General features: G+C 34.9%; 1 protein-coding gene across 50 annotated transcripts in view; it reads right to left on the reverse strand.

Moving 5' to 3' along the window:
- Nucleotides 1-1899: 1899 nt before the first annotated feature.
- Nucleotides 1900-13973, reverse strand: part of PPHLN1 (periphilin 1) — a 139480-nt gene continuing 127406 nt past the window's right edge. For all 50 annotated transcript variants that reach the window (XR_012002894.1, XR_012002892.1, XR_012002890.1 and 47 more), the window contains one exon: nucleotides 1900-4265. Coding sequence is in view for 40 of the 50 variants with exons in the window: in XM_072765551.1 (XP_072621652.1) it covers nucleotides 4071-4265 (195 nt within the window). In the remaining 10 variants the exon portion in view is untranslated. The remainder of the gene's footprint in view (nucleotides 4266-13973) is intronic.

Here is a 13973-nt window from a genome sequence, read left to right on the forward strand (position 1 = left end):
CTGATCCTGGAGACCCGGGATTGAGTACCACGTCAGGCTCCCTGCATGGAGCCTGCTTCTCCCTCTGCCTGTGTCTCTGCCTCTCTCTGTCTCTCATGAATAAATATAATCTTTAAAAAAAGAAATCCTTGGGAACAGAACTCAGAAAAACGATGTGCTGTATTATCGAGCGGTCTCTACTGCTATACAAATATGCACCAGACTTTGATGTTGTTACCAAGTGAGATTTTAAATACTACTTGGGATTAACTCCGTGGACTGGCAAAGCCTTTTATATAAAAAGTCTCCATTATCCCAAGATCAATTATTACAATGTAAGTACAGCCTACTGAGCGCCAACTTCAGTGAAGCTAACCCTCAAATACCACTTACATTAATGTGAACAAAAGGTGAGCTGCTAACAAAAAAACAATGTGGCTTAAACAAGGAGAACATTTATTCCTCTGTTACATAACAGTTTAATAGTCCATGCAGTCATGCAGGGTCCAATTTCCTTCCATCTTGTGGCTCTGCAACAAAGCAAGGCTGAGTAGCTATGGCTACCACTTCGGCGGAATGGATAAAAAAAATCACAAAGGAGCACATCTACTGTCTAAGGGCCCCAGGCCAGAAGTAGAAGTACTTTCCACACAAACTCCATAGGAATGGACTTAGTCACTTGGTCACACCTAATTGCAAAGGGGAACACAGCAAATATAGTTCTAATTAGTCAGTCATATAACTCAATTTCAACTCTATTACCATTGAAAGGGGGAGAAGAGATTCTGCTAACTGCCTTCATTATTAGTCATTCCTTTCTCCTCCTCCTCCCCTACTTTTTCTTTTCTTCACTGAATTGAGTAACATCAGTGCTCTCAAGTGAACAGGCAGGAAGAGGATGGTAAATGTATTGTGCATACCCCGCTAACCTTGATCTGGTCAGCAGAATGTGGGCATTACTCACAGGTGCCAATTTGAGCAGTGTTACAGCTGAAACGTCACCTTGGTGGCTGGCTGCCCTCAATACTGCATACCGTCGGTATGAACACTTCAGGGATAACAAGATCACTGTCTCCAAAGTTGTGGCAAAAGAACGGTTACAGCCTTCATTGGAGTTTAGGTTCCCTTGCAGGAAACTCTGAAATGAAACTGAAACCACTGTGTATTTGGACAGTGCAGATGGAGTCCTTTCTTAAGGGTACCTGGCTTTCTCTTTCTTCGGGAGGTTCTGGGTCTATAAACCGGCTCAGAGTTGGTAAGTGACTGAGGGGCTGTGAGAAATCAATCTATTTGGTAGGAATAAATACAAAGGTATTTTCAAAGGTACGATTTTCAAATATTATTCTTGAGTAAGTAGGAGAGAAAGGATAAAACTATAAACATTCAGAATCATTCATTCCGCTGTCAACCTATCTTCCTACATTTGTCCCCCCCATCATTCCCAGCCAGCTTTGGTCACACAGGCCTGTATCTTTCTCTATACCATTCCTTCTTCCTAGACTTCTATTGCTTCCCCTTCTCTGCCTGAATAAGTCCTAGTCCTCCAAAGACCTAGGGGTCAAATGTCACTTTTTTTTAAGTTCCAACAGATACAAGTACCTACAACATTCCAAACCATGCTAGGAACCACGTCATAAAGACGTCGTTCTGCAGGTAGGATTTTAATCCTAGTATTCTCTGAAACTTAAATTCATAATTACACAATTACTGGGCACTCAGTGTGCTCAATCTTATCTTGTTAATTGCTTGCTTAGTTATCAAGACTCCTTAAGTCACCAAAGTTAATGGTTTCCCAGTTCTTTCCATCCTGATGCTGAGTGGGTGAAATGAACATTGAATAATCTTGCAGTAGAGAATAATAAAAATCTACATTTCAGGAAAATACTTTAAGCCTGTTAAAGAGAAAAAAAGACAATCCAATTATTTAAACCTGGTTGCTTTATTTTACACTTTTAAAATTCACAAAAAGCTTCACAATATCTGCTTTCCTCCTGTTGATAGTCAAAGCTTTATGGTAAGACAATGAAACATTTATCATATCAATTGGGCATACTCCAAAACAATGGATAATTTACAAACAAATTTCTTTAATCAAGAACATTTTGCAAAATACACAGTCTGGTACACATCTGAATTCAACTATCCTAAAATCGGTCTTTAAAAAGCAAACAGATTTAACACTGACAAGCCTACCAGAATAATGCTGATGGCAAGCTATAAACAGCTTAAGTGTTGAATGTAATTTGGGGGAAGGAGAGAAGAAATTATCAGTTGAACCTACATTTAAATGAGTCCATAAGTAAAACCTCTAGTTGAATGAATTTCTAGTTTAATGAATTTCAGCAAAATGAACAACTCCTTTGCCTTGATGGTAGTTTCTTAACTTTTATTTTTAAACTTTGATATCTTGACTAAAGGAATTGAATACTAGAATCAGAATTTTTAAGGAAAAGAAAAACAAAGGGGTACGGGAGAAACCGTATCAGTACTTTCTTAGTCTTTCTAAAGTGGATAACAAATAAAATCACTGTTCATAATTAGGGAAGACTACCAGAGATGCTGTATGGGGTTTAGTTTTAGCTTATGTTCAATATCTAAATGGCAAAAATAAGAGTTCAAGGCAGTCTCATATAGGAAACTTAAGAAAATAATTGTGTTCAAGCAGTTTTTACATTTGTGGAATAGCATAGTACATATTTTGAGGCACCCATTATAGGATTCACCAAAATCATTTATACTGCTGTTTCCACTTGTAATATAATTTTTAGCTCCTCTGGGGTAGCTCTTTACATATTATCAATATAGGCCACTAAAGATAACACCAGAATTCAAGTGAGAAAAGAATGGAAATGGAAAGAGGATGGGAGGATAATGAAACTGGGTAGTAATAACAAGCATGATTTTTAAGGTTTCCTAATGCCACAGAAATACATATTTTGGCTAAATGCCACTGGCCAGCTGGAAGGGGATCAGGAAATGAATAGAATATCCTAATGGCCCCAGTCAGATTTTTAACTACCCCGTGATTTGGACGGCTTGCTCATGGAGAACTGTTTCCACAGACTGCGTGGGGAGGGGTACTGTGCTGGACTTTACTGCCTATTCCACCCTTTGTTTCTTTAAAGACCACCTTTGAAGGCTAAGGACCCCTAAAAAGGGCATCAGAACAAAGATCTTGTTAAAACTACAAACGAAGATTAACAAATGCATAATCTGTAAATGGTTTGATTATGGATATGTTATCAATGACCTTCCTTCTTGAGATCGAAAATATAGGCCTTGGGAAAAAAAAAACTGCATTATTCCATCATATTCTAAATTTTTCTCTTTCAATTAGAAGTTTTTAAAGAAATTTTCATTTGAAAAGCTCTCATCTTTCACTTCAAATTGCCCCTTCTCTTGGTCTTATATGATATTATTTAAGACTCCTATATCTGGAAGAGTGGTCAGGAGTTTTAGGATTATTTTAATAGAAGACATTGAGTTCATTTACTTGGAAAAATAGGATTTTATAAGGGGTCTTTCTGAGATTTAAGTGCTCTATTTTATCACAATGGGAGTCTCAAAGCAAATATTCTATAAGACGCTAAAGTATTCAGTTTATTTGGATATTTAAACATACTAAAAGTTACAAAGCCTAAAATAAGCAAGCAACAAGTTAATAAAATCACAACTCAGAATTCTAACATTTTCACATGGTATCACTGACTATGAAATGCAAAATATAAATGTTTTAAGTGGAATGATCTCTAACCTATAAATTACCAAATTGTTTGTGACCAAAACAAATGATCGCACACTATAGAAGACAACAGAACATGAGCTATTCTCCAGGACTGCTTTTTCAAAGCTTGAAAAATTATTTCATCATTTTGGGGGGGGGGAAGATAAGTATGGATTAGGAGGCCCTACATGTAGATTTTTAAAATTCTAATTAAAATATCTTCGACTATTTTAGATATTTGACATTGGAAATGTAGTCGGCAATCAAAGTATTTCTCTTCATCACAAAAATTCCATATATTAAGGATTTACACAATCCAGGAAAAAACAACCTAGTAACGTTTTTTGTTGCCTGAGCAAGTAATTTTCTAAAAAGGCTCTCCAAAATCTTGACTAGAGGTATCATACTCTGCAATGAAATGCTTGAGTTCTTCAACACACCGCTCACCTATTTCATGTAAATTTTGTCTCAATGCAAACTGTATAGACTTTTCTAACGAAGGATCTTTTTCAATCAGCATTTTCACAACCATCCCGAAAGTTTCACAGTCCTGTCGGTAAACCTAGAAAGGTGAAATACACAGTGGTTAGCTAAGAGTAAAAATAATTACCCATACACTGAGCTGATTGAGTTAGCAAAATGATGATGCTGAAGTCTAAAAGGGAGATACAATGATACAATTGAACCTCCTTCACCCTTGAGGAGTCACTACTGTCAAACACTATTTAACCCTCTATTTCTGAGATATGCCAACAACATGAATGAGCAGAAAAACAAAAACATTGATATACCACATCACTGACTACAGAAGTTAGGCCTGGCATTTGTTATCATTAGGCAGTCTACTAAAAGGACATCAGGGGATCCCTGGGTGGCGCAGCGGTTTGGCGCCTGCCTTTGGCCTAGGGCGCGATCCTGGAGAACCGGGATCGAATCCCACGTCGGGCTCCCGGTGCATGGAGCCTGCTTCTCCCTCTGCCTGTGTCTCTGCCTCTCTCTCTCTCTCTGTGTGTGACTATCATAAATAAATAAAAATTAAAAAAAAAAAATAAAAAAATAAAAAAATAAAAAAAATAAAAGGACATCAGACTGGAGAAGAACTAAGAAACAAAGGCTCACTAGGTAAGGCACATTCATGGATTTATTCATTTGCTTGTTTGGAATAAAAAAGTTTCTGAGCCCCTTACTTTAGATTCTTTGTTTGAATCATGACCAGATGACAAATTCAGTATCTATTTGGTAAAAACTTTTCAAGTTATAAATATTTAACCACAGTTAAAGTCACCAAGGCAGAGTTAAGATCAAAACAATGTCATATACACACACATCCACGTATATATATACACATATATGTATATATAAACACATGCATATATACATATACACATGAATATATGAATACATGTATATATTTTCTACCTCAATGTGCATATTTTACTATTTTGCTTCAATATGTATACAATATGTATATATAATCTTTATCAGAGGCAATCAGATATTATTCCCTATCCAAAAACTGCTAGGTTTTCTCCCCACTAAATACCATTTCCGTAATTTGTAGTCACAAAATGTAATTTAGATGTCTATGCTATTTTTCATACTCTGTAGTTCATGTATTTAAAGAAAAATTAGTTAAGTATCCATGAGAAGTGAAATAGAAATTATCTGATTTAAAAGAACTGTTAAATGAATTTAAATTTTTCTAAATTTAACAAAAACAATATAACATGTTTATTATCTGAGAAAGGATTTATTCATTTGGGAAAACTTTAGAAAGGAGTGACCTGAGATACTGCTTGGCTTATGAGTTTGTATTGCTCTAATGATCGCTACTAGTTGTTGTAGTTGCCACTGTTATTTTTTAAATATCGATAATATTTTTTTATCCCTTAACAATAGCTATTTCAAGACGAATAGTTAATTTTGACTTGCAATACTAGGTTGCTAAGTTGTACTAAATTCATTTCCTTGCTCTTAAAATCATTGCACAAGCCCCAAGCAAATTAACAGAGTAAATTCTTCAATGAACCCAGAAATTGAAATATGTAAAGCCTTAGCTGCTTTCTCCATCTCACCCATGCCCCCACACATTGGTGTGTGAGGAGATTTACTCATAACCATTAAGCTTAATTCTCAACTATTTTCTAAGTCAACCATTTATTCCAGTTTATCCTAAGCTTTCTTCCATGACCCAGAATTGATATTACTATTCTAACAAACCAACTTAGAAAACAGTACACCATTCACATATTACATGATGTCAGGGCACCAGAGCACATTGACTGGTTTAAAAAACATAGTACCCAAGTCAAGCCAATGCAGTCCCCATGGGGGAAAGTCAGAACCATGATGTTTCAGTCCTAGTGGAGGTAAATTCCTTACCAAACCAGTCAGCCCACATAATAACAGCATTCTAACACCAACCACAGGCCTCAGCAGACCACTTTGTGGGTGGCCTAAATTTTATAGGTTTCTTTTTTAACAGATGTAGAAGATGAGGATAATGTTACACTGTGAATTAACCTGCAAATTCTTTAATGTAAATCTGTTTTACCTAAACTGTAACTCTTCGTTTAGCATATTTACCGCACATAAATGTGCTACAGATTTGCATATCAAAGGTAAAAACATATTAAAATGTGTTCATACATTTATTTAAGCTGTAAAGTACTATCTCTCTGGAGACAAGATAATACAAGCATTTAAAGATTGTGTTTTATTTTTTAATTGTAAGTTCTTTTTGAATTATTCATTGTAGCAGGCAAATTTCGTATGTTAGTAGACAAGAACAACCAGAACTACCCAAAGCAACGTAATTCTCCACGAAGGGGTAAATTTTCTTTCTTTTTTTTTTGGGGGGGGGGGGGTAAATTTTCTAAAAGACTATTTAAAATGTAGTGGTTGGGCATTAGACAGGAAATAATTAGCTTATTGTTAAAGGAAGAACCTCACCCTCCAACATTTTATAAATAAAAAACACAACTGTCAGAAACCTATTTCCGAAATCTGTTCCACAGTAAACTCAATCCCAAACAGGAAGGGTGTAGTTATCTGTAGGAGAGCTTGTTTGCTTATGGTCCCTGGCTGGAAATGCATTAATAATCTTCAGATCTGATATCTACAGGCCACACAGGAAGATTTTTTTGTTGTTGCTTTTTCCCCTGATTGAATCTCATCAAAATGGGAATCAGGTTAAAGTATGGGTGGGGTTTACACAAACTGCATAGAAATATAGTTAAATTTGCCAAGATAATGAAAACACTACCCAAATGAGGTTTCACACAGCACTTATCAGAGTAACCTGTGATAATAGTTAAATTATCACCAAGTATTTCTAGGAATAAAGGAATATACTAAAACTGTCAAGGCTTCTTACTATTAATTATGCTCTTCAGTGACTGGAAGAAGAGTGTCTAGCAAGTTTGTTCTATTTAAAATTGCTCATGACATAAATGTCATGTGTAACATTTAGTCCTTCCCTCTGTGTCCACAAAACGAGAAACCAAAAATTAAGGCAATGTAAGTTGTTAGGAGAATTTTCATTTCAGATAAACCTAATCTTTAGCATTTGCATTAAAGTTCTCTAGAGCTGAATTCTACCATTGGTGGAATGGTAGAGATTATAGAGCTGTACTATCTAATACAGCAGCCAGAGCAGAATATGTAAATTTAAATATATATGCATATACTTAAGATTTAATTCATAATTTATATTAATACTAGGAGGTAACTGGAGGTTAACTGTAAAAGTCAGACGTGCATATAGCCTTAAAAGTCTGGAGATTCAAATGAGTTATCTTCTCTATTATTGGTACCTCATCATTTCATATAATTTCCTTTATCTGAACTTATTTTGTTCAAGTGCTCTATGTTCTGTTTCAGGAGGGTCACATCCTAGTGGGAGAAGTAAACAAAGACAATTAAAAGACGTTAGAACTTAGATGTAGATGGTAGTAGGGAAGCCAGAAAGAGCAGAGAAATGGTTACAAGAGCAGGCTTACCAAGTTTAAATCCTGGCTCTATTACCCTGGTAATTAGAATAATGCCCTTCACATCCCTGCCCCCAAGATGTCCATACCAGTCCCTGGAACCTAAAAATGTGTTCTCTGACATGGCATAAGGAATTTTGCAGCTATGATTATGTTACACATTTTGGATAGGGAGATTTATCCTGGATTATCCAGCAGGGCAAAATGTAATCACTAGAGGCCTTTAAAAAGGAATGAAGAAGAAGCAGAAACAGAGAAAATGCTACCACATAAACAGACTGAGTGATGCACTTTTAGGAAGGAGCTACCAGCCAAAGAATGCAGGCAGCTCTAGACACTGTAAAGGCAAGGAAACATTCTCCCCTGGAGACTCCAGAGAAATGTAGCCCTACAGATACTTGGATTTGGTCCTGGTAAAACCCAATTAGTACTTTACACATTCTTCTCAAGCTTACATGATACATTCACCAGGACAGATCACATCCTGGACCATAAAACACACCTTAACCAATTTAAGAGAACGGAAATCATACAAAGTATGCTTTCAGATCACAATAAAATTAAAGTAGAAATCAACAGAAAATGGCTAGAAAATCCTAGAATTGGAGATTAAACAACCTACTTCATAAAATCACATGGATCAAAGAAGTCTCAAGAGAAATTATATTTTGATCTAAATGAAAACATTTATCAAAATTTATCAAATTTTGTGATGTAGCAAAAGCAGTACTTAGAAATTTATAGCATTAAATATATGTTGGAAAATATGAAACCTATAAAATTAATAATCTAAGCTCGGAAACTAGAAAAAGATGAGCAATTAAATCTAAAGAGAGAAAAAAATAAAAATTCTGATTTCTGCTCTGGAAGAAATTAGTGAAAGTGAAAATAGTAAAATGGAAAAACGAATGAAACCAAAAGCTGATTCTTTGAAAACACCAAATTGATAAATCTCTAGCCAGCGTAATCAAGAAAAAAGGAGAGGAGAAAAAAGTTATTAATATCAAAGTTGAAACTGGGGCCACTACTACTCATCTCATGGACATTAGAAAGGTTATCATGAATATCCCCACTAATTTGATAACTTAGATGAAATGGACCAATTTCTCAAAAGACAGTCTACCAAAACCCAAACAAGGAGAAATAGATAATTCGAATAGGCCTACATCTAGGGAAAAATACAAACAATTAATAACCTTCCATAACAGAAAGCACTAGGCCCAGATGGTTTGAATGGTGAATTCTACTCAACACTAAGGGAAGGAATGATGCCAATTCTCTACAATTTGAGGCCAGCGAAATCCTCTTATCAAAACCAATGATATTACAACAAAGAAAAATTACAGACCAATCTCTTTCATGAACATAGATGGGAAAAAAAAAAAAACCTTCAACACCAATATTAGCAAATCCAAGAACATATAGAAAGAATTATGCACCACAACCAAGTGGGATTTATTCCAGGAATGCAAGCCGTGTTCAACATCTGAAAATCAATAAATGCAATCCATCACATCAATAAGCTAGAAAAGAAAAAAAATCACAGGATCTTAATAATAGATGTAGAAAAAGCATTTTAACAAAATCCACAACAAATTGATTCATGACAAAAACTGTCTGCAAACTAGAATAAAGGGGAACTTCTTCAACTTAATGAACAATATCTACAAAAACCCTAAAGTTAACATTACATGGTGAAACAGTAAATGTTTTCTTCCTAAGATAAGGAACAAGACAAGGATGTCCCCTTTTTACCACTCCCAGTATCATGACCCAAATTGAAGGCGATGCTAAGCAGGGAGCCTACTTTTCCCTCTCCCTCTGCCTCTCCTCTCTGTTGGTGCTCTCTTTCTCCTGATTTCAAATAAGTAAAATCTTTAAAAAAATAAAAGAAGCAATATAGACGTAATAATGTGAAGAATGATGGGTGGGACATATTTTAATTTTTATTTATTTCAAAAGGGAGGGAATGGGAGATAATTTCAATATCTAGTATGTAATTGAGGCACCTGTCAACAGGAAGTGGATTACTAAGTCTGCACTTTGGAAGAAAAAAAACAGAGCAGGAAAGGAAGGAAGGAGGGAGGAAGGGAGGGAGGGAGGGAGGGAGAAAGACTGGGAAGGAAGTACGAAGAGGAAAGTAAAGTGAGATCTTAACATATTTAGCACTGATGCCAGCTGAAACTATGGGAGTTCCTGGCAATGAGGAATAAGTTCTTCCTAACCCCACTGTCTGACAGAAAGTAGATACTCAGTAAATGTTGTATAGATGGCTAAAGTTGGCTCTGAGAACAAAAGACAGCCAGAGTAGATACCTAAAACCACCAGTATCAGCCAAAGAAGAGACAATAGGAAGACTAAAAACAAGGAAAGCGTGAAGGCACAGATGCCAAGAAAAACATTTGTAAAAGAAGAATAAAAAAAAAAAAAAAAAAAGAAGAATATAGTCAAATATCAGAGAAAAATCAAAGAAGCTGACAAACAAAACCTACTGATTATACTGGGAAACTAGAGGTCTGGCTGGCTAGCTGCAAGAGAAGTTTCTTGGCATGGTGGAGATTATAGAGCTGTGCTGTCCAAAGCAGGAGCCACTAACCATATCTGACTATTTAAATTTTAAAAAATGAACAATTTGGTTCTCAGTTCCTAGCCCTATTTCAATTGCAAGTATGGCTATCATCCTAGACAGTACAAATATAAAAAATTTCTATCCACACAGAAAACTCTACTAAACAGTGTTAATACAGAGGACAGAGAAGTCCGAAAAAAGGTAAAGATGTAGTGTAAGTGTTGACCTGGTAAATTAAGTAATATATATTGGCAATTATTCTACCATTAAAGTATACATAAAAGCTTACCACTTTTAAAGGAGCATTGTGAAATATAATAATTAGTATCTGTAAAATGTTCTACAATGTTTTGATGAAATGTGTATAAAGATGTAAGTTAAAAAAAGAAACTCCAATTGAGGCTTAATATATGAGGAAACATTCATAATGTCTAATGTGTTGATGAGGTCAGGAAAAAAGTAACAGCATACTGATGTTAAATACTGGAGATAAACTTAAACCCTTTAATTTGGGTCTATAGTAATGCAGAACGTGTCAAAACTATTGTGATCTATGTTGCTGCTTGTGCTATATTAATAGAAAAAGATATCATTGAGACTTCCTCCTCAAAGTTGCAGCCCCACTGGCTCTTAAAAGCACAGCAACTGAAAAGAACACTGGTAGTTGCTAAGAAATACATTATGAACACATGGATTAGATTTCAGCCGCCTACATTCATATGTAGGTACAATTATTACAGCTGCATAAAAGTAACTCCAAGATTAATGATGAAGTGGAATAATGCTACAAACTCTTAGCAACCAATGTTTATAAAATTCTCATCCATAAATACAGATCAATTTATAAATTTACAGGATCCAAAGTTAATAGTTTTTTAACCACTCCCAGCTTATTCTTTTAATCATAATACACTAAATTTAAAAAAAATAAATGAATTCCAGAGTCTACACAATCTTTCACTAATGCCAGCAACAGATCTCACAGACATTAACTATAGGAACTAGACAAACCTCAAATTAATAATGAGTGAAAAAAGTTTCAAAGGAACTATGTAAACCATGATGCCATATATGTATGTTTTAACAATAGTCTACTTAGTTTAGGAATATACACATATATTCTAAAATCAATAAAACATACACAAGAATGACAACTCTTAAGAAGGAAAGGAACCAGCAGGGATCTGAGAGACTTTATATATTTATAATATCTTACTCCTTTAAAAAGAGAAAAAAACCCACAAATATTGAACTTTACTTAAAGACATGTATGCTGAAATATTTAGGAATGAACCATACTAAGATTTCCAACATACTTGTCACTCATCAAAAAATAAGACGAATTACTGGATGGAATACAGGAATGGATAGGTGACAAAGAAAATAAAATGTTAATTATAGAATGGAGGTGATGAGTGTATGGGTGTGTAGTATTTAATTCCTAATATTTAAAACTTTTCATAACAAAATGTTAAGAGGGGAAAAAGATCTAAAGCAAAATAGGCTTAATGATAGGTAAATGGCTCTGATCATCTCAGCTTATAAATGAAGGATCTGTTTTGCTTGGACCTGGATGATGAGCTTTTCATCTTCTCAATGTGAGTGGAGAATTACAGATATTAATGAATCTGTAAATGCAGATATGAATTTGAATGACAGATATCTGTGCCTGCCAGCCAAAAGAACTCCCCTACTATGTGCAGGCCCTAGATTTGGTCAATAATATAGCACACCCTGCTCAAATAAATTAGATTCTAATAAAATGAGTAATACATTATGAAAACCATAAAGCAAAATGCAATAAATGCTATAGAGAAATACAGAGTATTACAATAATCCCAAAGGAAAGATCATAATGAGCAGAAAGGAGGAGGATTAAAAGCACTGAAACAGTGTTGGTATTCCAGGAAACCTGGAAGCTTGGAAATAAAACAACATAGTATGCTTTAAAAAATAATAATCTTGGAATATAGGGAAGTTTTAGAAAAGATGGCTGAGAGATACACCTGAATAAATGTGAAGCTAGAAATGAATAGGTTGGACTTAAGGTTTACCTTATCCTTGGACTTAAAATAATCAGACAATAAACTACTGAAGCTGGATTAGAAGAAAACTAATGTGTTCATTATCCAATATCCCCTTCAAATCTGATTCAAGAGGCCAGGAGAAGTAATTTTGTGTTTAATGTCACTTATTGGCTTGAGAAAACAACTGCTAGCATTCAACAAATACAAAAAAGGCTAAATCTAAAGAAAAATTGTCATAATGAGGATACAAGGCAACTAAATACATTATAAAATAGGTTTAAAAATCTATTCTAAAAATCCTACTTTCCGAGAAAATGGTTAATAATAAATATTTCAAAAAATAAAATCTTTCATGTAGCTTTTAATATTTTCATGTCTGAGGACAATACAAATTCATTTTTATTAAAGACAAAGAGGGGATGGCTTAATTTAGACATTTTCCCAAGCGAATGTCTAAAATACTCACTGCAATGAAACAGATTATAGGTTAAAATGGCAAATCAATTCTTTGAAAGATATTTGTCACTATGAATGCATTTCCCTTAAATAATTAAAAAAACACAACAGGGACGCCTGGTGGCTCAGCGGTTGAGTGCCTGCCTTCGGCCCACAGCGTGATCCTGGAGTCCTGGAATCGAGTCCCACATTGGGCTCCCTGTGGGGAGCCTGCTTCTCTCTCTGCCTGTTTCTCTGCCTCTCTCTCTGTGTCTCTCATGAATGGATAAAATTTGTTTAAAAATCTTAAAAAATTAACACAATTTTTAAAAGGTGAACTTTCTTATGTATATATTAAACTAATTTTTTACATATAGTTATTTGTTATAAAAATTATCATAGTGGGTGAAATTAATACAATGTACACTAATGACCATACAACTAAAAAACAAATCTAAGTTTTAGTTATCCAAAGAAAACTTATTTTAAGTTATTTTAAGTTCTTAAATTTTTATTATAAATAACTTAATAGTTATTTTTTAATGAAAAGTATTTTATTTAAGATTACTTCCAAATAAATCTTTTTAGAAATAGATGATTTTTAATTGCTTATGAGGCAGTCCAGTCCACAAATGATTTAACATTAATAATCAGAAAAGTACAATGTCCTGACAATAAAAAAAGTAAAGTTTTAGATTTGATTAAGGCTAAACAAAGCAAATAATTAGTAACAATGTGTTCCCTAAGTGAAAAATCTTACATCAGTTTGCTCTAAGAGGAGATATAAGAGGAGCACCCTCCATCCATCCAGCTAAACTCTGATGGGAGAAATCGGTCAGTAGGAGCAACTAAGCTAAGCTACTTCCAAAACCCCCTTTACTTCCTCCCAGTTTATCCCTGGCAGAGGAGACTGGAGGAGATCCAATATTAAGGTTGCTTTAACCTTGTGAAGATATGGGAAAAAATGGCTCAGAACCTAAAAGTATTGGGGTGCCTGGGTGGTGTAGTCAGTAAAGCATCTGCATCTGACTCTTGGTTTCGACTCAGGTCATGACCTCAGGGTCATGAAATCTCCTGCGTCTGGCTCTGTGCAGAATCTGCTTGGGACTCTCTCTCCCTCTCCTCCCTGCACACGCATACTCTCCCCCCTCCCCCTCCTCTCAAATAAATAAATAAATCTTAAAAAAAAAAAAAAAAAAAGAACCTAAAAGTATTAACAGTTACCAAGTCCTCAGGGAGGGCTCACTATG

This window comes from Vulpes vulpes, chromosome 8 (assembly GCF_048418805.1).
Source record: "Vulpes vulpes isolate BD-2025 chromosome 8, VulVul3, whole genome shotgun sequence".
Lineage (NCBI taxonomy): Eukaryota > Metazoa > Chordata > Mammalia > Carnivora > Canidae > Vulpes > Vulpes vulpes.